This window comes from Paroedura picta, chromosome 1, assembly GCF_049243985.1.
Source record: "Paroedura picta isolate Pp20150507F chromosome 1, Ppicta_v3.0, whole genome shotgun sequence".
Taxonomy (NCBI): Eukaryota; Metazoa; Chordata; class Lepidosauria; order Squamata; family Gekkonidae; genus Paroedura; species Paroedura picta.
In genome coordinates, this window is record NC_135369.1 from 11,791,691 (window position 1) to 11,813,489 (window position 21,799).

Sequence of the window (21,799 nt, forward strand, 5' to 3'; positions counted from 1 at the left end):
CTCACTTATTTCAACACCGTGGCATTGCATTCCACAACTGATTACTTAATTTTTTTCTCCCTAATATCCAGCTGGTACCTTTTTGCCTCTAGTTTAAACCCATCACTGCAGGTCCTTTCCTGGCCACAGGAACCACTCCCTGCCCTCCTCCAAGTGACCACCTTTCAGATGCTTCAAGTGAGCCACCATGTCCCCTCTCACCCTCCTCTTCTCCAGGCTGAACATTCCCAAGTCCCTCAGCCTTTCCTCCTTGGGCTTGGTCCCCAGACCCCACGTCATCCTTGTCGCTCTCCTCAGCCAGCACCTTTTCAGTTTTGTCCACATCCGGATCGCACCACCTGATTCTGTCTCTGCTTTTGGTCTGAGTTCTGGTGGGAGTGGAGCTTTGCCCTTGGTTAGAAGGACTGGAGGGGAGTCGGGAGGTTATGCATGACGACAGAGATTAAATTTGCAAAGAGGTGCCCAGGACCAGGCTACTTAAAAGAATAAAATAGTTTTATTATGTAGTGAAACAACTTGGTTGAGAAAGGAGAGGGTGGAACCTAACTGTTCTAACAGTTGTCTGCAGTCTTTCCGTCTTTTTGGGAGGCAGAATTCAGGGTTGGCCAAATGGTGGCTCTGCAGATGTTCAGGAACTACAATTCCCAGGAGCCCCTACCAGCAGATGCCAGCATGGGCTCATGGGAGCTGGAGTCCATGGACATCTGGAGAGTCACAGTTTGGCCTCCCCTCATATTCCCACTGGTCTATTGGTTTTCACAGATCAGTTTTCACAGAACAGAATTCAGTATTGTCAGTTTCATAAGAAACTTCATCAGCTGTCAACTTGCCATGGACAGTTCTCACAGCTAAAACAACCCAGAGCGTCAAATTGGTTTTACGCCAGGACTTAACTGCGGTTACAAAAGGCAAGCAGCCATCAATCATTCCAAAGTTTGTCAGCCCAACCAATTTGAGACCGTGACAGTTGTTATAGCTGTGAGAGCTCATGATGACAAGTCGTATTGTAACGATAGCTGATGAAGTTTTTAATGAAACTGACCATACCAGATGTCTGTTCTGCGAAAACTAATCTGTCAACCCATTGACCTTTCACAGTCTTTTTTATAAAGTCATCTGACATTAAAGGATCCCACATAGACCCTGGGCTTCTAAAGAACCTTGGCTTTTTGTACTATACACACCGACTGGGTTATCCCAACAAACTGGTTCTGTTCAGGAGCCAAGTAGGGAGGAAGGATGCTCAAAGGAGCCGGAAACTGAGCCAATCAGGAGATAATCTGAAACATACCTGCAAGTTCCTGATCTAACTATGCTAAATACACATCTCCTGCAATGCCCCCTGCAGGACACTCTTCATATGGAACACTCTTCTCAGTGGAACAGGCTTCCTCGGGAGGTGGTGGGTTCTCCATCGTTGGAAATTTTTTAACAGAAGCTATTATTATTATTATTAGTAGTAGTAGTACTAGTAGTAGTAGTAGTAGTAGTATTAGCATTAGCATTAGCATTTGCATTAGTATTATTAGTATTATTAGTATTATTAGTATTATTTGATTTATTTCCCGCCACTCCCTGGGTAGGCATGTGGCGGGTAACAGTTAAAAACCTCAGTTAAAACCCCATTAAAAGACATTAAATATCATAACATAACATGCCATGACATCACAGATTATTCCTACCTACCAAGGCGATAGAGAATGGAGGGAGATGATATATACTTCAGACCCCCCCCCCGGGGGAGGCAACGCTCTACTTTTCAGACCCCAGCCTCAATCATAAACCTGGCGGAAGAGCTCCAATTTACAGGACCTGCGGAAAGCTGACAATTCCCGCAGGCCCCGCAGCTCACCCCAGGTGGGGGCCAGGACCGAAGAAACCCTGGCCCAGGCTGAGGCTAGGCGTGCTTCTCTAAAGCCGGGGACGACCAATAGATTTCCCCCCGCAGAGTGTAGCGCCCTGCAGGGAACATAGGGTGATAGGCAGGCCCTCAGGTATGTGGGTCCCAAGTCGCATAAAGCCTTAAATGTTAATACCAAAACCTTGAACCGGATCCGGGCAGCAATTGGCAACCAGTGCAGCTGCCTCAGCACAGGCTGGATGTGGGCCCTCCAAGGTGTACCAGTGAGGACCCTAGCAGCTGCATTTTGCACTGGCTGAAGTTTCCGGATCAAGGACAAGGGTAGGCCGGCGTAGAGTGAGTTACAGAAATCTAGTTTGGAGGTGACCGTCACACGGATCACTGTGGCTAAGTGATCAGAGGACAGGTAGGGCGCTAGTAGCTGGGCTTGGCGAAGACGGAGAGGCTGATTCTGCGAAGGCTCAAGGGGGGTGGCAGGTGATAGTAGAGGAGCTTGGGATGTGAGTGTCCTGCATAGTGCAGGGTGTTGGACTAGATGACCCAGGAGGCCTTTCCAACTCTATGATTCTATGATTTTAAATTCCATCTAAACATCCGGAAGAAGTTCCTGACAGTCAGAGCGATTCCTCAGTGGAACAGGCTTCCTCGGGAGGTGGTGGGTTCTCCATCTTTGGAAATTTTTACACACAGGCTGGATAGTCATCTGACGGAGAGGCTGATTCTGTGAAGGTTCAAGGGGGTGGCAGGTGACAGTGGGTGAGTGATAGGGTTGTGAGTGTCCTGCATAGTGCAGGGGGTTGGACTAGATGACCCTGGAGGTCCCTTCCCACTCTATGATTCTGTGATTCTGTATTCTGTTCAGTCATGCACATTGCAGATCTTACATATTCCAACAATTTGTCCTTTGCTTTCTGCATCACTCGTCCTCACGATCACCTGGTCCTCCTCCCACAGATGCCATCCACCACTACAGCAACGGGACCTTGACTGTCAGCGGCCCACGGGAGACGGCGTCCATCTTTGCCACTTACCCATCTCCTTACCTTTCCCTGCGCAACGGCTTCTTGGACCAGGTATGGCTAGTTGTCCAGAGACATCCTGGCTCCAACAGGAGTGAATTCCGTTCCTCTATCTTGTGTTAAAGAGCCTCTTGTGGCGCAGGGTGGTAAGGCAGCAGACATGCAGTCTGAAAGCTCTGACCATGAGGCTGGGAGTTGAATCCCAGCAGCCGGCTCAAGGTCGACTCAGCCTTCCATCCTTCCGAGGTCGGTGAAATGAGTACCCAGCTTGCTGCTGGGGGGTAAACGGTGATGACTGGGGAAGGCACTGGCAAACCACCCCGTATTGAGTCGGCCATGAAAACGCTAGAGGGCGTCACCCCAAGGGTCAGACATGACCCGGTGCTTGCACAGGGGGTACCTTTACCTTTACTTTTATGTTGTGTTAAATTATGAAAGGCCTAAAACCCAACAAGACAGACCTAAAGCCATGTCCTTGGCTTCTACAGCCCGCTCCCTTTCCATCAATTTGTCCAACTCAGGAATCCACAACAAGGTGGTTAGAAGCACTGTTCCTCATGCCCACCAAGTCTTTTTAGAAAATGTGTCCTGCTTTTGCCCAAGAACGCTTCTGATTGGCCACTGGAGGTTTGATTGGCTGCGCCCAATGTTACACCGGCGGTTGTGAAAGAAGAATAGTTGGTTGCTAAATCTCGCGTTTCACTACCTGAAGGAGTCTCAAAGCGGCTCACAATCGCCTTCCCTTCCTCTCCCCACAACAAAAATAGAGTCCAGTAGCACCTTTAAGACCAACAAAGATTTATTCAAGGCGTGAGCTTTCGAGTGCAGGCCCTCTTCCTCAGACTAAATGAACAACCATCATAACTGTGGAGGTGGAAGGCAAAAGCAAACTATGGCAAATTAGTAAACTGCGTCCTTTGCATTTAGGAAGAAAGGAAATATCAGTCTGTACCTGTGCAAATTTCTTTGTAAGGTTGATGGAGGTTTCGCTCCAAGTGGCTAAATGTGGTGTCTTCCATGAGGATATATTTAGTCTGAGGAAGAGTGCCTGCACTTGAAAGCTCACGCCTTGAATAAATCTTTGTTGACCTTAAAGATGCTACTGGACTCTATTTTTGTCATGCTACTTCAGACCAAGACGGCTACCCACTTGAATCTCCTCACAACAGATACCCTTAAGGCAGGGGTAGTCAACCTGTGGTCCTCCAGATGTTCATGGACTACAATTCCCATGAGCCCCTGCCAGCAAATGCTGTAATTAGGCTGTAATTAGTTATTAGGCTGTAATTAGTTATTAAAGTGCACCAATATTAGGTTTAAAAAACAAAGTAAAAACGGTATTAAAAAACTATACAGATCTAACCGCACACAAATAGACCAAACACATTTCGACCCTACTGGGTCTTCCTCAGTGGTCAATATTATTGAATAATGCATACTTATCTAAAACCAATTATGAAGGATAGCTGGGTGGCCAAGGGAAATCTGTTAGGTGTAGCCCCAACAAACACTGGTCTAATATTTCTTTTTGGAGCACCAGCTTCTAAGATATGTGATATCTAGGAACACCACTCTCAGCTCCTGTTTTACTCTGCAAAGAGAAGCTGGCGCTCCAAAAAGAAATATTAGACCAGTGTTTGTTGGGGCTACACCTAACAGATTTCAAAAGTCTTGCCAGGCGAGAGCCCACCCACTTCGTGTTAAAAAAAAAAAAAACAGAAAAGGTTAGGGCAGGTGCTTTTGGTGCCCACAGGCACTGGGTTGGGGACCCTTTTCCAAGAGAAGGACTGTGGGTATGCGAGATGCTTTCATGCCAGGGACCATACTGCTTTCTGCAGGGCCTGCAAAACGGAGCTCTTCCGCCAGGTCTCCAGTTAAGGCCAGGGTAGTGCAGGAAGAGCACTTGGGGTCCCCCTGTTTGCCAACAACGGACACCATATGATGTGTCTCTCCTCTCTAATAGATGAATGGGGGGGGGGGTTTTGAAGGTACCGCCATCTTACCTGTGGCTGATGACAGTTGTTGTTGTTGTTATAGTCCTTTTAATGGGGTTTTGACGGGTTTTAATGGGGTTTTAATGGGGTTTCAGTAGGGCATATGTGAACCGCCACGAGCCTTTGGGAGTGGCGGTCAATAAATTGAAGTAGATAGATAGATAGATAGATAGATAGATAGATAGATAGATAGATAGATAGATAGATAGATAGATAGATAGATAGATAGATAGATAGATAGGGAGGGAGGGAGGGAGGGAGGGAGGGAGGGAGGGATGGATGGATGGATGGATGGATGGATGGATGGATGGATGGATGGAGAGAGAGAGAGATGGTTGAATGGATGGATGGATGGATGGATGGAGGGAGAGAGAGAGAGAGAGAGAGAGGGATGGATGGATGGATGGATAGATGGATAGGTAGATAGGTAGATAGATAGATAGATAGATAGATAGATAGATAGATAGATAGATAGATAGATAGATAGATAGATAGATAGATAGATAGATAGATAGATAGAGAGGGATGGGTGGGTGGGTAGGTAGGTAGGTAGATAGATAGATAGATAGATAGATAGATAGATAGATAGATAGATAGATAGATAGATAGATAGATAGATAGATAGATAGATAGATAGATAGATAGATAGATAGATAGATAGATAGATAGATAGATAGATAGATAGATAGATAGATAGATTTGACGACCCGCCTGTTTTGCCTCGACAGGTACTGGGCACCGGCATGCTGCTGCTGGGGATCCTAGCCCTCATCGACCCCCGAAACAAGAACATCCCGAAGGGTCTGGAGCCGCTGGGCGTGGCCCTGCTGGTGCTCTCCCTCAGCCTGGCCATGGGGGCCAACTGCGGCTGTGCCATCAACCCCGCCAGGGACTTGGGCCCCCGCCTCTTTACCTACGTGGCCGGGTGGGGCCCCCAGGTTTTCAGGTGGGTGCACGACTGGGGGGTGCGGGGAGAGCATTTGTGCCCGGAAGCTTTCTGTCCTCTCTACTTTTCAACCTCTTGAACATTTTAACCTCCGGGGACCCAGTAGGCCAGTGGTTCTCAACCTTCCTAATGCCACGACCCTTTAATACAGTTCCTTATGTTGGGACGACCCCCAACCATAAAATTATGCAAGGGTTCTTTCACAGAAATTGAACCAAAGCTGACCAATGGTGTGAAGATCCATTGTTCATGATTGTATATAAATTGGTTTTTTCCTGGGTTTTCTCAATTCAGTTTTGCCTCTTGTCCCACTATGCTGATCCCACTCTTTTCCGCTGCTCCAGACAGATGAACACTCTATCTCGATCTACCTCGCAAGGCTGTTGTGGGGCGCCTGCAGGAGGAGCGGCAACAAAGGTGACCCCCTGGCCAAGCTGCTCGCCCTGCCGCAACCCCTGTGACAGGGTTGTTCGACCCCCAAAGGTGTCCCGACCCCCAGGTTGAGAACCACTACCTTAGGGTGAAGAGGGACTTTGGACTTTTATCTTGCTATAATTATCTCACTATAACCAGATTTGAATCCAGGAGCATCTAGAGACCGACAGGTTTTCTGGGTAAATGAAAGGACTGGAGCAGGCTTTCATAGCTGGCTTTAACAGGCCGAGAGCTTACGTCTGAGATATTATTATCCCCGCCGCAATGTATGTGTTGTCTGATCTACGCAGGCAGCTGATGAGATGGGAGAGCAGACTGTGCCGGTTCAGGCAGCAGGAGGCAGGGTTGCCAGCTCTGGGTTGGAAAACGCCTGGAGACTTTGGCAGTTTTTATCTTGGAACTCTGCATCCTGAGTTCCTACTTTGTAACCCCGTTCCCATCTTCCGATTGAGGTATAAGGACCCAGGGATCTCCATCCTGACTTGCATCTGACGAAGGGAGCTGTGACCCTGGACATCTTGTTGATCTTTAAAGGCATTCCTGGGCTCAAATCTAGCAGTTCTACTGCAGGACAAGAAGAAGAGTTGGTTCTTATATGCTGCTTTTCTCTACCAGAAGGAGTCTCAAAGTGGCTTACATTTGCCTTCCCTTTCCTCTCCCCACAACAGACACCCCATGAGGGAGGGGAGGCTGAGAGAGCCCTGAGATTACTGAAGAAGGAGAGTAGATTCTTATATGCCACTTTTCTCTACCCTAAGGAGTCTCAAAGCAGTTTACAGTCGCCTTCCCTTTCCTCTCCCCACAACAGACACCCTGTGTGGTAGGTGGGGCTGAGAGAGCTCTGGAGAACTGCTCAGTGAGAACAGCTCTAGGAGAGAACAGTCACAATCCCAAGGTCACCTACCCGTTTGCATGTGGGGGAGCAAGGAATCAAACCCAGCTCGCCAGTTTAGAAGTCCGCACTCCTAACCACAACACCAAGCTGGCTCTCTCTCTCACAACATGGCTCCTCTCCAAAATTATTTAAGCTACTTGTTAAAAGTTACCAGGAAAGTACTTGAAACAAATTACGGGTTAGTCTGCCCTGTTTCTAGTGATGACTGCAGCGGTTCAGGTTTCCCTAGAAATCCTATCCACTGAAATCCAGTCTCCTGACACCAGAGTCTGGTCCCAGCTGGAAAATGCTTGAGAGCAGTGGACTCTGCCCATGCTCAGGGGCCCTCTCTTCACTATAATTTTTGCACTGATTATTCTCGAACTCTGTGCCAAGACCGATAGATTCCTGCAATCCCAAAGTATGCGCTTGCGCAGGAAGCTGGCCGCTGTGCCTCTGGATCAGTCCCTGCCCAGAACTCGTCCCCTTTGAATCAGCCTCCGCTGGGAACAGCTAGTTCCGAGGCATTTCTGTGTCTGCCATGATTGGAACATCCTGTCATTGCGGACAAAGAGATGCAGCAGGAGTGCCTGAATCAGCCTCCATGGGAGTTGGGTGAGTCAGTTCCATCACTCCTGATGCAGAAATGCCACAGAATCCTAGGAGGAGGCTGCCTGTTGTGCCTCAGAATGAGTCACAGCTCTTGGACGTCCACTTTTTCAATCAGGAGGCAGTACAAAGACAGAAACAGGTAATCCTTATTCTGATAAATGGTATAGAAATAGATCCAGGGGGGTTGCCATGTTGGTCTGAAGCAGCAGAACATTAGATTACTGCAACTTGCTCAACGCAGGCCTACCCTTGTTCCAGAAACTTGAGCTGGTCCAGAATGCAGCAGCTAGGCTCCTTACAGGGACCGGATGGAGAGAGCACATTTGACCAGTGCTCTCCAAGCTGCAATAGCTCCCTGGATTAGGTTCAAGGTGCCGGCTCTTACTTTTAAGGCCCCAAACCAGGAGTGGCCAGACCGCGGCTCTCCAGATGCCCATGGACTACAATTCCCAGCTGGCAGGGGCTCATGGGAATTATTCTCCATGGACATCTGGAGAGCCACGGTTTGGACACCCAATCATCTTGGACCTTGGCATCTGTGGGGCCGCCTCCTCATATCCCACAGAGATTATTATGACTGAGCATGCAACCTCTCTTACATCCCTCGGAGAGACTGACAGTCAAGCATGCAGAAGCTGCTCAAGATCCTCTGCTCCAGAGAAATTAAACGGGCCGCAACCAGAGCCAGGGCCTTCTCAGCCTGGTGGAATGATCGCCCAAGTGAAGTCAGGTCCCTGCAGGACCTAAAGCCGTTCCGCAGGGCCCGAAAGACAGAGCTATATTCCAATGGGCCTGTGGTTATGGCCTACGGAATTCCCCCCAGCACCAGCTCAGTGTAGTGGAAGGTGACCAGATTGTCCCACTTTTGGAGGGACATCTGGGGGCACCTGGCAAATTGTAATATTGAAATTAAAAATATATATATTACAATACTATTTTTGCGTTCTATGCGTTTTATGAAACTTTTTTGTTGCTCCATATAGACCAAATTTTTAATCAAGAACCCCCCCCCCAGTCAATGGTGTCCTGCTTTACCTATGTTGAAATCTGGACACCTTAGTGTAGTGGTTGGGAGTGCGGACTTCTAATCTGTCGAGCTGGGTTTGATTTCCTGCTCCTCCTCCACATGCAGCCAGCTGGGTGACCTTGGCCTCGCCACCACAATGATAAAGCTGTTCTGACCAAGCAGTGATATCAGGGCTCTCACAGGGTGCCTGTTGTGGGGAGAGGAAAGGGAAGGCGAATGTAAGCTGCTCTGAGACTCTTTTGGGTAGAGAAAAGTGGCATATAAGAACCAGCTCTTCTTGTGTTCTGATTGAGCAGTAATATCAGGGGTGTCTGTTGCATGGAGAGGAAAGGAAAGGGGATTGTAAGCTGCTTCGAGGCTCCTTCAGGTAGAGAAAAGTGGCATATAAGAACCAACTCTTCTTCTTCTTCAGTAATCTCAGGGCTCTCTCAGCCTCACCTCCCTCCCAGGGTGTCTGTTGTGGGGAGAGGAATGGGAAGGCGACTGTAAGCCGCTTTGAGACTCCTTCGGGTAGAGAAAAGCGGCATAGAAGAACCAACTCTTCTTCTTCAGTAATGTCAGGGCTCTCTCAGCCTCACCTCCCTCACAGGGTGTCTGTTGTGGGGAAAGGGAAGGCGATTGGAAGCCACTTTGAGCCTCCTTCGGGTAGAGAAAAGCAGCATAGGAGAACCAACTCCTCCTCCTCCTTCCATAGCTGGTCTTCTTACAAACGTTACGAACCATACTGAAAACACTATATCCTTATCCATGGTTCCTATATATATTTGTGAAACAGCCTGGGGAGTGGAATGTTTCTGTCTGTCCAAGCTGGAATAGGGCCAATAGGTCCTGCCCCTGCAGCTCCTGCCCTCCATTCCTGGACTCTGGCCTCTTAGCTCTCTGATACACTTCAGTGCCTGGAGCCAGCAGCAGGTGAGAGGGCCCTGGGCAAAGGGTCATGGTGGAGGGCCTGCTAATGAGGGCCTCCCAGCCTTCTGACGAAGGAGCTCTGTCCCGGGCCTGCTAACGAGCTGGCCAGCCCCCGCCCGCCCCACTTGATCCGGCTGTGAGCTGTGGCCCAAAGCCACCTTAAGCTTCCTGGCCATGGGCCAGCGGTGAGTGAGAGTTAATTAATTTTTAATATATTTTTTTAATTTGTTAAACATTTATTGGGTGATATGACCATAAATGGTTGCGTCAACCTGTTCCCCCCCTCCCCAAATGGCCAATTGATGGGCCTGGAGGGGGTGGGAAGGGGAAGGGCCCCGGGTGGGCATGGACACAGCTACGCTCCCCACCCATATTCTACATCTTTGCACCACTTCTGTGGGTTCCCAAAGCCCGAATTGTTACAGGGGTTTCTCAGGCTGAATTTAAGATGTTAAGAATGTTAAGAAAGGCTGAATTAGATATTATAAATAAAGATTGAGACCAGTGGCACCTTTGAAACCAGCAAAGTTTAATTTTGGGTATCTGCTTTAGTGTGCTTTCAGATATCCGAAGAAGGGTGCCTGCACACGAAAGTGGTTACCCAGAATTAAACTTTGCTGGTCTTGAACGTTGTTCAGATGCTCTGAAAGTCAACTTTTCAAGCTTTTAGACAAACTGTTCGTATCAGCTGTCAAGAATCTGGGAATTGCTGGCTTTGCATATTCCAGAGCTCAGTCAAATTAATTGCAACCAATCCAGCTTCTAAAGCACTTCTAAGATCCTAGAATCATAGAGTCGGAAGGGGCCTCCAGGGTCATCTAGTCCAACCCCCTGCACCTTGCTTGCCTTCATCCTAATTCCATTCTCTCTTTGCCAGTGCTGGAAACTTTTGGTGGTGGGTTCCGATCGTGGCACCGATGGTGGGTTCGGCCGCGGGCACTACCGTCTACCAGCTCTGCGTGGAGTTCCACCACCCTCCGGATGAGGAGGAGGAGGAGGCAGCGTTCCCCAGGCCTGCCGCAGAGAAGGCCCACCCGGGGACTGAAAAAGACGTGGACCTTCCGATTTATGTGGTCAACAAGTATGTGGACACGTGGATGGAAGGGAACTCCGTGGTCAACCCCGCCACGGAGGACGGCAAAAGGGAAGCGGCACCTTCACCCTAAAGCCAAAGAAATTGTGGGACTTTTCACCCTTCGGTCTCCTGTCTTGGGTCGGATCCTTTCTACCGCCCCTGTTTGCCGTGGATTTTGTACATGCAGTTCTCATGGGCTCAGTGTACTGCAGAGAAGATGCCGCTTTCCCTTTTCACCCGCTGAAAGATTGGCTGGACCTGTGATGGCAAGAAACTGCAAGGAAACGTCGACAGGAGCAGAACAGGACGCAGTCCAAATGGTCAGAGTTTGAAGGCCTCTGCATGCCAGGGAGGCATCCCCGACTGAGTATCTGCCTGGTGCAAACAGCACAAGGAGCCTGGCCTGTAAGAAAGGGGGAAAAAAAACCCAAAACCCACAGGTGTTAACCCTTGTTTCTGGGCTGGACCCATCACATTCCAGCAGGTCGGAGTAAAAAAAAAACAAACAACCCCTGAATGCAGGGCCCTTTCCCAGAGCCTGTAATTCTGCAGGCCGCATGATGTGGCCTGGATTTTTGTGGAAGCCACACCCAACCGGACTGAAACTTTAAGCATCGCCTGCGAGAGATGCCAGAAATCAAGGTGTCCTTGTTTTGTTCACTGGCCTTTGGAACCTGCCCCACAGGTGCTGTGTTGGATTTGCAATGCAGGGAACAGCAACCTTTTCATAATGAAAGAGCCAAACGCCATCGAGATGGAGAGAAAGGGGTCGGCAAAGAGCCAGTGTATAAGTTACGAAGCAGAAGAGTCGGGTTTTAGACCCCATCTGTCGCTCCCCGAAGGAATCTCAAAGCATCTTGTAATCGCCTCTTCTTCTTCTCCTCGTGACAGACACCCTGTGAAGCAGGTGGAGCTGAGAGAGCCCTGAGAGAACTGCTGTGAGAATGGCACTATCAGGACTTTGACTAGCCCAAGGTCTCACCCAGCTGGCTGCACGTGGAGGCGCGGGGAATCAAATCTCAACCACGACACCAAGTTGCCTGTTGGCCTGACTGAGACTGTACAACTGAACCAAAACAGATATGTCGATTAATATTTCACCAAGTTTCCATAGTCCAAATGCTGGTGATTGTGATGGCTTTCATTACGAAATGACACACACAGGGTCTCACGATAAGTTATATATACCGGAGCACCCTGAACAACTGCTTAATTGTGCCAGCATAGATCTGTGCCTGGCTCACCAAGGGATGGCTGGGAACCATTCAGCTGTCTTGTTTCCCTTCTGTCCCCCAAAGTCTTTGCCTGCCATTCCCTTCACTAAATGGGTATTCTGGTATCCCACATATACCAGTTTAATTTAGATTAAGATGGGCGGCCACGTTAGTCTGCCTGCAACAGCAGCAAAGAGCCGGCATCCAGGAGCCCCTTCAAGACTAATATGTGTCAAAAGGGGTCAAGCTACAAGAAATTAAAAAAATAATAAAATATGTATTATAGAATCATAGAATCATAGAGTTGGAAGGGGCCATACAGGCCATCTAGTCCAACCCCCTGCTCTACGCAGGATCATAGAATCATAGAATCATAGAGTTGGAAGGGGCCATGCAGGCCATCTAGTCCAACCCCCTGCTCTACGCAGGATCATAGAATCATAGAATCATAGAGTTGGAAGGGGCCATGCAGGCCATCTAGTCCAACCCCCTGCTCAACGCAGGATCATAGAATCATAGAATCATAGAGTTGGAAGGGGCCATGCAGGCCATCTAGTCCAACCCCCTGCTCTACGCAGGATCATAGAATCATAGAGTTGGAAGGGGCCATACAGGCCATCTAGTCCAACCCCCTGCTCTACGCAGGATCATAGAATCATAGAATCATAGAGTTGGAAGGGGCCATACAGGCCATCTAGTCCAACCCCCTGCTCTACGCAGGATCATAGAATCATAGAATCATAGAGTTGGAAGGGGCCATACAGGCCATCTAGTCCAACCCCCTGCTCTACGCAGGATCATAGAATCATAGAATCATAGAGTTGGAAGGGGCCATGCAGGCCATCTAGTCCAACCCCCTGCTCAACGCAGGATCATAGAATCATAGAATCATAGAGTTGGAAGGGGCCATACAGGCCATCTAGTCCAACCACCTGCTCAACGCAGGATCAGCCCCTCCTGGCCTGCTCAGCAAGGCCTACTAATGAGGGCTTCCTGGTCTTCTGACTAAGGAGCTCTGTCCCGGGCCTGCTAATTATAGTGCACACATATGAAATTAAAAACCTTAGGGGTCTAAATAGCAAACTGCACAGTTTATAGACAGTGGAGGAATATAGCCCCTGAACCACATAAAACTGGATGCATTTTGGCATAGGGATGGACTCAGCCAGTCAAATCAGATACCCAGGCGCTTCCTTGCTTGCTGAATTGTAATTCTCTTCTGTCTAATCTGCCTCTTTCTGATTCACTCTTGCCAAGTCTGCAGCCGCAGGGAAACCCGAGTTGGGTCCAGAGATCCCCACGCGACCGTTTTAGTGCGCCAGGATAAATCTGCACACGGTTTGTATGCAGATTCTCTTATTTCCCTGTCTCAAAAGACCGTAGACTCCATCGATGAAGCCTCTGCCCACCAGTCCCTCAGCTCTCCGGCTCTTCTAGGATTCCTTCCAGCATATCTTGGCGGAAAGAGAGCCTGTTCTTTTTTCAAAACAGCCGTATTTGCAGTTCTATCCTAAGTAGAGCCATACCCTTTGACGGCTGGGGGAGCCAGGGGACTCAGAATGGGGTGACGTTGTGAAGGGTAGAGCCAGACCTCAGGTTTGACCCACGTTCGGAAACTTATTCGTTGCCCTTTGACCTCTGCTCCCATCACCCTCTCCCTCCCTTCTTCCAACCCCTTCCTGCTTCCAACCCCTACGCTGTTGTCTTTTTTTAGACTGTCAACTGAAGCGGGTTTCTTGTTCTCGCTACAAATGCTGTGTGTCTTTTAAGGCATTTTTTTTTGGCATCGCCTCCCTCGTTGTTAAAGCAGGAATGCGAGGAATTTGGGTCTGCTCAGGATCAAACCGCTTTATCACCCAAGGAGCGCTAAGAGATTGAGGCGGACAAGGCCTTTCCCGTATTTAGTGGGCCCGGCGGTGACGTTCGGGCAGTTTTAAGAATAACCTGTCTGTCATTTTCGATTCACGTTCGAGAACAGCTGGCCAAGTTTGAGCGTTCTGTCCCAAGAAGGCCGGGCTTCTCTTGTCTTGGGCTCCGGTGTTTAAACGTAACATGGACCTTTTTTTCCCTTTGCTCTTTGCATTGTTCCTTTCGACCTGTGTCTAGTTGTAAATCAATAAATTGTTTTTTGAGAAAGTGGTGGTAAAGTTTCCTACCGATAGAAACGCAATCACGGAACAAAATCACGGAACAAGCAAAGGACTCCAATGTAAAGAGCCTCTAGCTGATAAAAAAAAATAAGACGGTGTATTCTTAAATTTAGTTTATTTCAAAACCCCATTTAGAATCAGAACCACAGTAGGAAGGGACCACAGAGGCCATCCAGTCCAACCCCCTGCTCAATGCTGGATCAGACTGAAGCATCCAGGATCAGGATCTGTCCAGCCGCTGCTTGAAGACCGCAAGTGAGGGGGAACTCATCATCTAGTTCACGTTTGTTTTACCCTTCACAACAGCCCTGTGATGAAGGTGAGGCAGAGAAAGAAAAAGAGAGAAATTAAGTGACTAGATCACCTGGTAAATTTGAGTGACTAGTTGTTATGTGCGAAGTCGTGTCCGACCCATCGCGACCCCATGGACAATGATCCTCCAGGCCTTCCTGTGCTCTACCATTCCCCAGAGTCCATTTAAGTTTGCACCGACTGCTTCACGGACTCCATCCATCCACCTCATTCTCTGTCGTCCCCTTCTTCTTTTGCCCTCGATCACTCCCAGCATTAGGCTCTTCTAGATCACCTGGTAAATTATTAGTGATTATTCTAGATCACCTGGTAAATTATAAATGATTAGTGACTAGATCACCTGGTAAATTAAGATCACCTGGTAAATTTGATGGTTGGGTAAGGATTTGAACCCAAATCCTAGTATAATCACTATCTTATTTAGAATAATTGTTTTTTATACCCCACTGTTCATGACTTGAAGGAGTCTCAAAATGGCTTACATTCTCCTTCCCTTCCTCTCCCCACGTGTGAGCAAGGTGGGGTGGAGAGCACTGAAAGAACTATTCTGAGAACAGTTCCAACAGGACTGTGACTAGCCTAAGGTCACCCAGCTGGCTGCACATGAAGGAGTGGGGAATCAAACCCGGCCTTTCCAGGACAGAGGCCACCACTCTTAATCACACCACGCTGTCTTTACTGCATGCATGCTCTGCCTTTCTTCCCAAAAGCGGTTTATATCATTCTCATATCCTTCATTTCATCCTCACAACAGCCCTGTGGGGTCGTTTCGGCAGACTGGCTATAGCCTGATGTTCTTCCCTCGCAAAGTGTTCTGTAGTCTGGAGTTCCGCTGCGATTCCGGGAGCTCTCCCTCCCTCCCCGGGGGGCTGGCAACCCTAGCCCCCAGGCGCTTCATCACAGCCGAGCATGGCCAGGTTTCACGGGATTCCCCAGCCCAGATCCGCTTGCAGCCGCCTGCCGGGCCCGGAGCAAGCCAAGCGACGCGGGGACGCCGAGAGGCGGCGCTGCCAGCCCGGGCCGGGGAGGCGAGAGGGCTGCCAGCTGTGCCCGCCTCCGACCGAGCGCAGTGCGCGTGCCTGCCGCCAGGGGGCGCCTTGAGGGCGACGGCCGGGCTTGTGGGCACATGCCAGCTGCTGCGCAGGGCAGGAATGCGGGCGGGCCAGCCGCGGGCAAGGCCCGGCTTGCCTGGGATCCGCCAAGGAGAGCCCGCCGGCTTGCCTCTCCTGCAGGGCCCGGAAGGTGCTGCTGGTCTGGGGGGGGGGGAGGCACAAAGTGCGGCTCTCCAAGTGCTCTTGGACTACAGTGACCATGCGCCCCTGCCGGCACAGCCAATTGGCAGGGGCTCCTGGGAGCTGTAGTCCACAAACATTTGGATAGCAGCAATTTGGCCGGGTAGTCAAACTGCGGCCCTCCAGATGTCCATGGACTACAATTCCCATGAGCCCCTGCCAGCGTTTGCTGGCAGGGGCTCATGGGATTTGTAGTCCATGGACATCTGGAAAGCTGCAGTTTGACTACCCGTGCTGGAGGGTGAACTATAGTCCCCTGGCTAAACCCAGGCGTCCACTTCAAATCTCCAGGGATTTTCCAGTCTGGAGTTGGCAGCCCTAAGGCAGCGGGAAGTCACTTTGCTCCTGCCCAGGGGCCGAATGTTTTAATCCTGCTGTCAGCTGCCCTGAGCCTGCTAGGGAAGGGCAGGCTGGGAAAATACGGGCCTTATTGTTAGTGTCCTTTTTCATGTCGAAGGAAGAAGCAACAGAGATCAGTTCCCCCGGAGGAAACCGCCCAGAGCCGTAGGGAAGGGCGGTATAAAAAGCTAAATAAATAAAATAAATAAAAGAAGAGATCAGTTCCCGTGGATGAAAGGGCTGCTTGGGAGGGGGGGGCTTAGGGATGCCAGCCTCCAGGTGGGGCCTGGGGATCCCCTGGAATTACAGCTCCTCTTCAGATTACAGAGATCAGTTCCCCTGGAGGAAAGGGCTGCTTGGGAGGGGGGACTCCCTAACATTTCACTCCACTGAGATCCCTTCCTGCCCCAAATCCCATCCGCTCCTGGCTCCAGATACTTCCAAACCCAGAGCTGATAACCCTGCAGTTTAGGATTGCTAATCACTTAATCAAGTGTGGTCCAAAATAAAGCTGAATCAGCTGGAGGGGGGTGTAGAGCGCCTCCCCCAAGCCTGCCACACTGCACCCACACTGCCCTGATGACTCCCCAGGAGAAATCTGTGATGACCCACGGCTTAGGACACACCTTTCGCATCCCAAACCATCACTCCCGACCCCTGCAGGCCCCCTGGGACTCCACCCCCCCAAAGGCCAGTGTGGTGTTGTGGAAGCCTCTAATCTGGAGAACTGCTCCCCACCGCTCCCTCACATGCAGCCAGGTGGGGGACGTTAAGCTAGTCGCAGTTTTCTGAGCTGTTCATGCAGAGCAGTTCTATCAGAGCTCTCTCAGCCCCACCTACCTCGCAGGGTGCCCGTTGCGGAAATACTGTTTCATGTATTGTTGATTAGTTTAATGTAAACCGCCCTGAGCCTTCGGGGAGGGCGGTATATAAATCTAAAAAATAAATAAATAATAAATAAATAAAGAGGAAGGGAAGGCAATTGTAAGCCGCTTTGAGATTCCTTCGAGTAGTGAAAAGTGGGGTATAAAAACCCAATTCTTCTTCTTGGGAAAGTGTGACGCTTGGAGCTGGTGCATGGTTGCCAGCCTCCAGGTGAGGCCTGGAGATCTGCTAGCATGCCACTAATTTCTTGACGGCGGAGATCAGTTCCCCTGGAGATGGGTTGTTTTAGCGTGTGGATTGGCGACGTTCTGTCCCTGGCAGTCTTCAAGCAAAGGTTGGATGCACACTTTTCTTGGATGCTTTAGGATGCTCTGGGCTGATCCTGAGTTGAGCAGGGGGTTGGACTAGATGCCCTTGATGGCCCCTTCCAACTCTATGATTCTATGATTCTATGTCCCACGGAGATTTCTCTTCTCCAGATTCTGTCCTCTGCAGGATCCAACCAGAAATCTCCCAGAATTTCCCACCCTAGTCAAAGCCCCCCCATCATCTTCCCTTCAGGACGGTTCTGGGAGCTTGTCAGAGCGGGCCACCCTGACCTTAACAGACCAGCCGTCTGCTTGGATAGAAGCCCACTTTGTGTGAAACCCAAGGGACGGTTATGCAACAAAAATCAATGGAATGGTTCGGCAGAAATCCCAACAGCTGGAGGAGAGGGGGAGGGTGGCCTGTGATCTTCCACCTGCATTTTATCTCTCGTTAAGGACAGATCTCTGCCCTGAGGAGCCTGCAATCTAAAACTGGAATCAAGGGGGTGGAACAGGGGAAGAATACGTGTCACCTTAATTTCAGTGGTGGGGGAGCTTGCCAGTTCGGGATTGTGAAATTGTTAGAGATGGGGGGGGAGGAGTGAAGATTGGGGAGATGAGAGATCTCAGTGGGGTACAATGCCTTAGATTCCCCCTTCCAGGGAGTCTGATCTTTTTAGCCTGGAGACCGGTTGTAATTCCAGGAGATCTCCTGTCACCGCAATGTGTGAAAGCCCTCCTGTTCCCCAAAACATCCGACCTTCCGGCCCTTTTAACTTGGCTCGATTCATGATGTGATCCGGCTGTTCGACGATCCCCTCTCAAGCACGGTCTGCAGAACCTGGCTGAAGGTCTGGCTCTGAACGGGATAAGCTCTCTGGTGCCGGGACGGCCTCTGCTCTGCCCTGGTTTTGCTGGCCCTGCAGAGAGGTCACGCTGCCCTGGAATGCCCGTCACGTGAATGGCAGAGGGCTTTAGGTAAAGAACAAGGAGCCAGAGAGCGGTTTAGGTGGGTGGCCACGTTGGTCTGAAACAACAGGATGAAGTCGGAGGCCAGGGGCACCTTTAAGACCAGCAAGGTCTGGGAATTTAGGCAGATTGTGAGTGGGTGGTCTGAAGGGGATGTATCTGAGCTTGGCTCTTGTGGCCCTTCCTTGCAGGTCCAGGGAAATGCCGATCAGCACTTCAGGGATTCTGGTTTTTTGGGAGGGCATCATGTGGGCAGGGAACTGGGGTCCCTGTGGATGGGCAGGCAGGCAGTTGTGAATTTCCTTCATTCTGCAGGGGGTTGGACTAGATGACCCTGGAGGTCCCTTCCAATTCTATGATTCTATGGAAGTTTATTTCTGGGTAGAAGGGGAAGCAGGCATGTTTACACATGGAAACTTATATCCAGAATTAAACTTGTTGGCCTTAAAAGTGCAGCTGGGCCTCGGAAACAAAACTTCAGTAACACCCACAGTAGCGGATGCGTTGTTTGAAGATGTTGGGATCTGCTGAGATGGCGAAACTCAATTATTTTATTAGCGATATAGGAATAAGATATTAGTCATTGTTACCTGGAAACTGCTTGTTTATTTTTTTGCACAAAAGGGGGGGGGGATGAACATAACCACCCTGAATCTCAGGGGAGGGTGGTATATAAATATAGTAAATATAATAGATAAATAAATAAACAAACAAATAAACAAATAAATAAACATGCAGCTTTGAGGATTAAGGGTGAAAATAAAAGTTAGATTTGGAGTAGATGATCTGATATTATTATTATTATTATTATTATTATTATTATTATTATTATTATTATTATTATTATTATCCCATCCCTCAACAGTATCTCAGGGCGGCTAATAACATAATTAAAATACGACACTGCGTTACATTAAAATGCAATATAAATATCTTAAAATAGTAAAATACATCCAATTACATATTAGACACAATATATATATTTTTTTGGGGGGGGGGTGTCACAATTTCAGAGTAAGTCGTTTTGGTATAAGATTGGATCAAATATTAATTTGGTGAATATATAGGTCTTTGTGGTCAAGAAACGTAGATGCTTTACTGTTCTGTTTCTTTTATTTTTTCTCATTTCTTTTCCTTTCCTACTTTTATTCAAAAAACCTTCAATAAAAAGATTGATGATTTTAGATGTTAGATTCTTTTGTGATGTAATAATTTTAAAGTAATTTTGTTATAAACTTGGATCAGATATTAATTTATCAAATATTAATAGGTCTTTGGAGTCAAGAAACACAGAAGTTTCTTGATCCTCACAACAGCCTTGCGAGGTAGGTTAGGTTAAGAGGGTGGTACTGGTTCAAAGAAGCCTGGAGAGTTTCCAAGGCAGAGTGGGGATTTGAACCTGGGTCTCCCAGATCTTAGTCTGGCACTCAAACCACGACTCCACACCGAATTCATGAACTCATGTTAGTGGAAGTGAGATGATGCCAGCCATGCCTTTATATTTATTCCTTGTGTCTGTTATTCTGGGGTATACTGCCTCTGGCCCTGGAAGCTTCACAAGGGATCAAGGGGATGACTCCTCGTCAAGATACCATTGCCTGCCCATGAATCAACTTCTTAAAAAACATTAATCAAAAATCTGTCTGAAAATACAAATCAAACAGGAGCTTCCATGTACGGAGGCAGTATACCGTAGCTGGCCAGCTCCTAAGCATGTAAATTAGGTCCTCCTGAGTGGGGCAGGATCAGGTGGAGCATCTGCTGCACAGCAAGGCTTCTGACTGGCCAGGGGAGAACTGATGGGCTGTGCAGCTCTTTAAAAGGATCTTCACAATGTGGTGGAAAGTAAGCTGTGGCAGCCATTTTGTGGCAGCCATTTTGTAGCCATATGGCTGTGAGAAAAGGAGAGAGTCAGTGAGGTATAGCGGTTAAGAGTGGCGGCCTCTAGTCTGGAAAACCGGGTTTGATCCCCCATTCCTCCACATGCAGCCAGCTGGGTGACCTCGGGCTAGTCACAGTCCTGATAATGCTGTTATCACAGAGCTCTCGGAGCTCTCCCAGTCCCATCTTTCTCAAAGGGTGCCTGCTGTGAGGAGAGAAAGGGAAAGCTGACGTAAGCCGCCTTGAGACCCCTTCAGGTAGTGAAAAGCGGGGTCTTGCCAGGTGGAAATATTGTTTGGCCTTTTATTGTGCGTGAAGCCCTGGGCGGAACTTGTACTACGCTTTAATGACAATTTGGCTCCGGTGGATGAAAAGGCTGTTCTGATTATCGTGGAGGATGGAGGCTCAGCTCACAGCCTTGGAAGGGAAACGGGAGGCATGGGGACTTGCATTTCCTGGCCAAGTGTCACGCCCGCCTGCCTGCCTCTTTTATTTGACTTATGCCTTTTAATTTTGTTTTCAGTGGTCGGGGGGGTGGGGTGACTTAAGCAGTGAGGCAAGGTATAAATATTGCAGGCAAATAAACGCAGCGATGGGATGCCGACTCGTCCCAGCACGTCTTTGTACAGGAAGGGGGAAGAATGGGAGATACGATGCCAACCTCCAGGCGGGCCCTGGAGCTCTCCCATCATTCCAACTGATCTCCAGCTCCCCTGGAGCAGGGGCGGCCAAACCCTGCAGGGGCTCATGGTAACGGTAGTCCACGGGCATCTGGAGAGCCACCATCCGGCCACCCCCGGCTTAGAGATTCATTCATGGATTTATCGTCTGGAGCTTGTGTAGCGTGGCCAGGTGCCCCAAGGATTGTTCAGCAGCCAGGCAAGGGCTGTTCAGAGGGGATCTGCTATGGCCTACCTCTGTGGCATGACCCCAGCATTCCTTGGGGGAGTTACACCCAAATCTTTAGAAGTCTCCCATCACAATACTTGCGAGGGTTGGCCTTGTTTACCTTCTGAGATCAGACGGGATCGAACTTGCCTGTTCACACACACACACACATTCACACACCCCATCCATTGTATCAGCAAGACTACTTTGCCCTGGAGAAAATGTCCACTTTGGAAGATATACTATGTAGGAACAGATTGTATACCCTGCTTTTCACTGCCTGAAGGAATCTTAAAGCGGCTTACAATTGCCTTCCCTTCCTCTCCCTACCGCAGACGCCCTGTGAGGTAGGTGGGGCAGAGAGAGCTCTGCCAGAACTGTTCTGTGAAAACAGCTCTATCAGGACTGGGATGAGCCCAAGGTCACCCAGCTGGCCGCAGGTGGAGAAGCAGGGAATCAAACCTAGCTCTCTGCTCTTAACCAATGTTATTAAATTTATAGACTGCCCCTCTTATTGGCAATATTATTACATTACTAGGGGCCAAGCCTGTTGCATTCAGGAATACAAAGGCCCCAAGATTGGGGGTGAGGTGGGGTGGAAGAACTGTGCAGAGGGCCTCCCCCTCCCCAGGACCTGGAAAGTCTGCAGGCTGGCAGGGGCAGCTCTCAGGCGGCAGGGATCTGCAGCCTCCGAGCCTCAGAGGGGGTGGTCAGGGGTGGGGTCTGGAAGGTGATTGGCTGGCTGCTGGACAGACAGGCAAGCCATTTGGAAGAGGAGGCTCTTGGGCGGGACATCTGCCCTGAGTGGG

At 49.3% G+C, this 21,799-nt stretch overlaps 1 protein-coding gene across 2 annotated transcripts in view; it reads left to right on the top strand.

The window, feature by feature from the left end:
- ATP8B2 (ATPase phospholipid transporting 8B2) overlaps nucleotides 1–21,799 on the top strand; it is a 110,106-nt gene that overhangs the window by 15,732 nt on the left and 72,575 nt on the right. The window contains exons 4-6 of one of the 2 annotated variants that reach the window (XM_077321714.1): nucleotides 2,816–2,934; nucleotides 5,603–5,820; nucleotides 10,555–14,102. In XM_077321714.1, the coding sequence (XP_077177829.1) occupies nucleotides 2,816–2,934; nucleotides 5,603–5,820; nucleotides 10,555–10,843 (626 nt within the window). In that variant the 3' untranslated portion in view covers nucleotides 10,844–14,102. Of the gene's footprint in view, nucleotides 1–2,815; nucleotides 2,935–5,602; nucleotides 5,821–10,554; nucleotides 14,103–21,799 lie in introns of those variants that run through there. The other variant, XM_077321725.1, reaches the window with a different exon arrangement.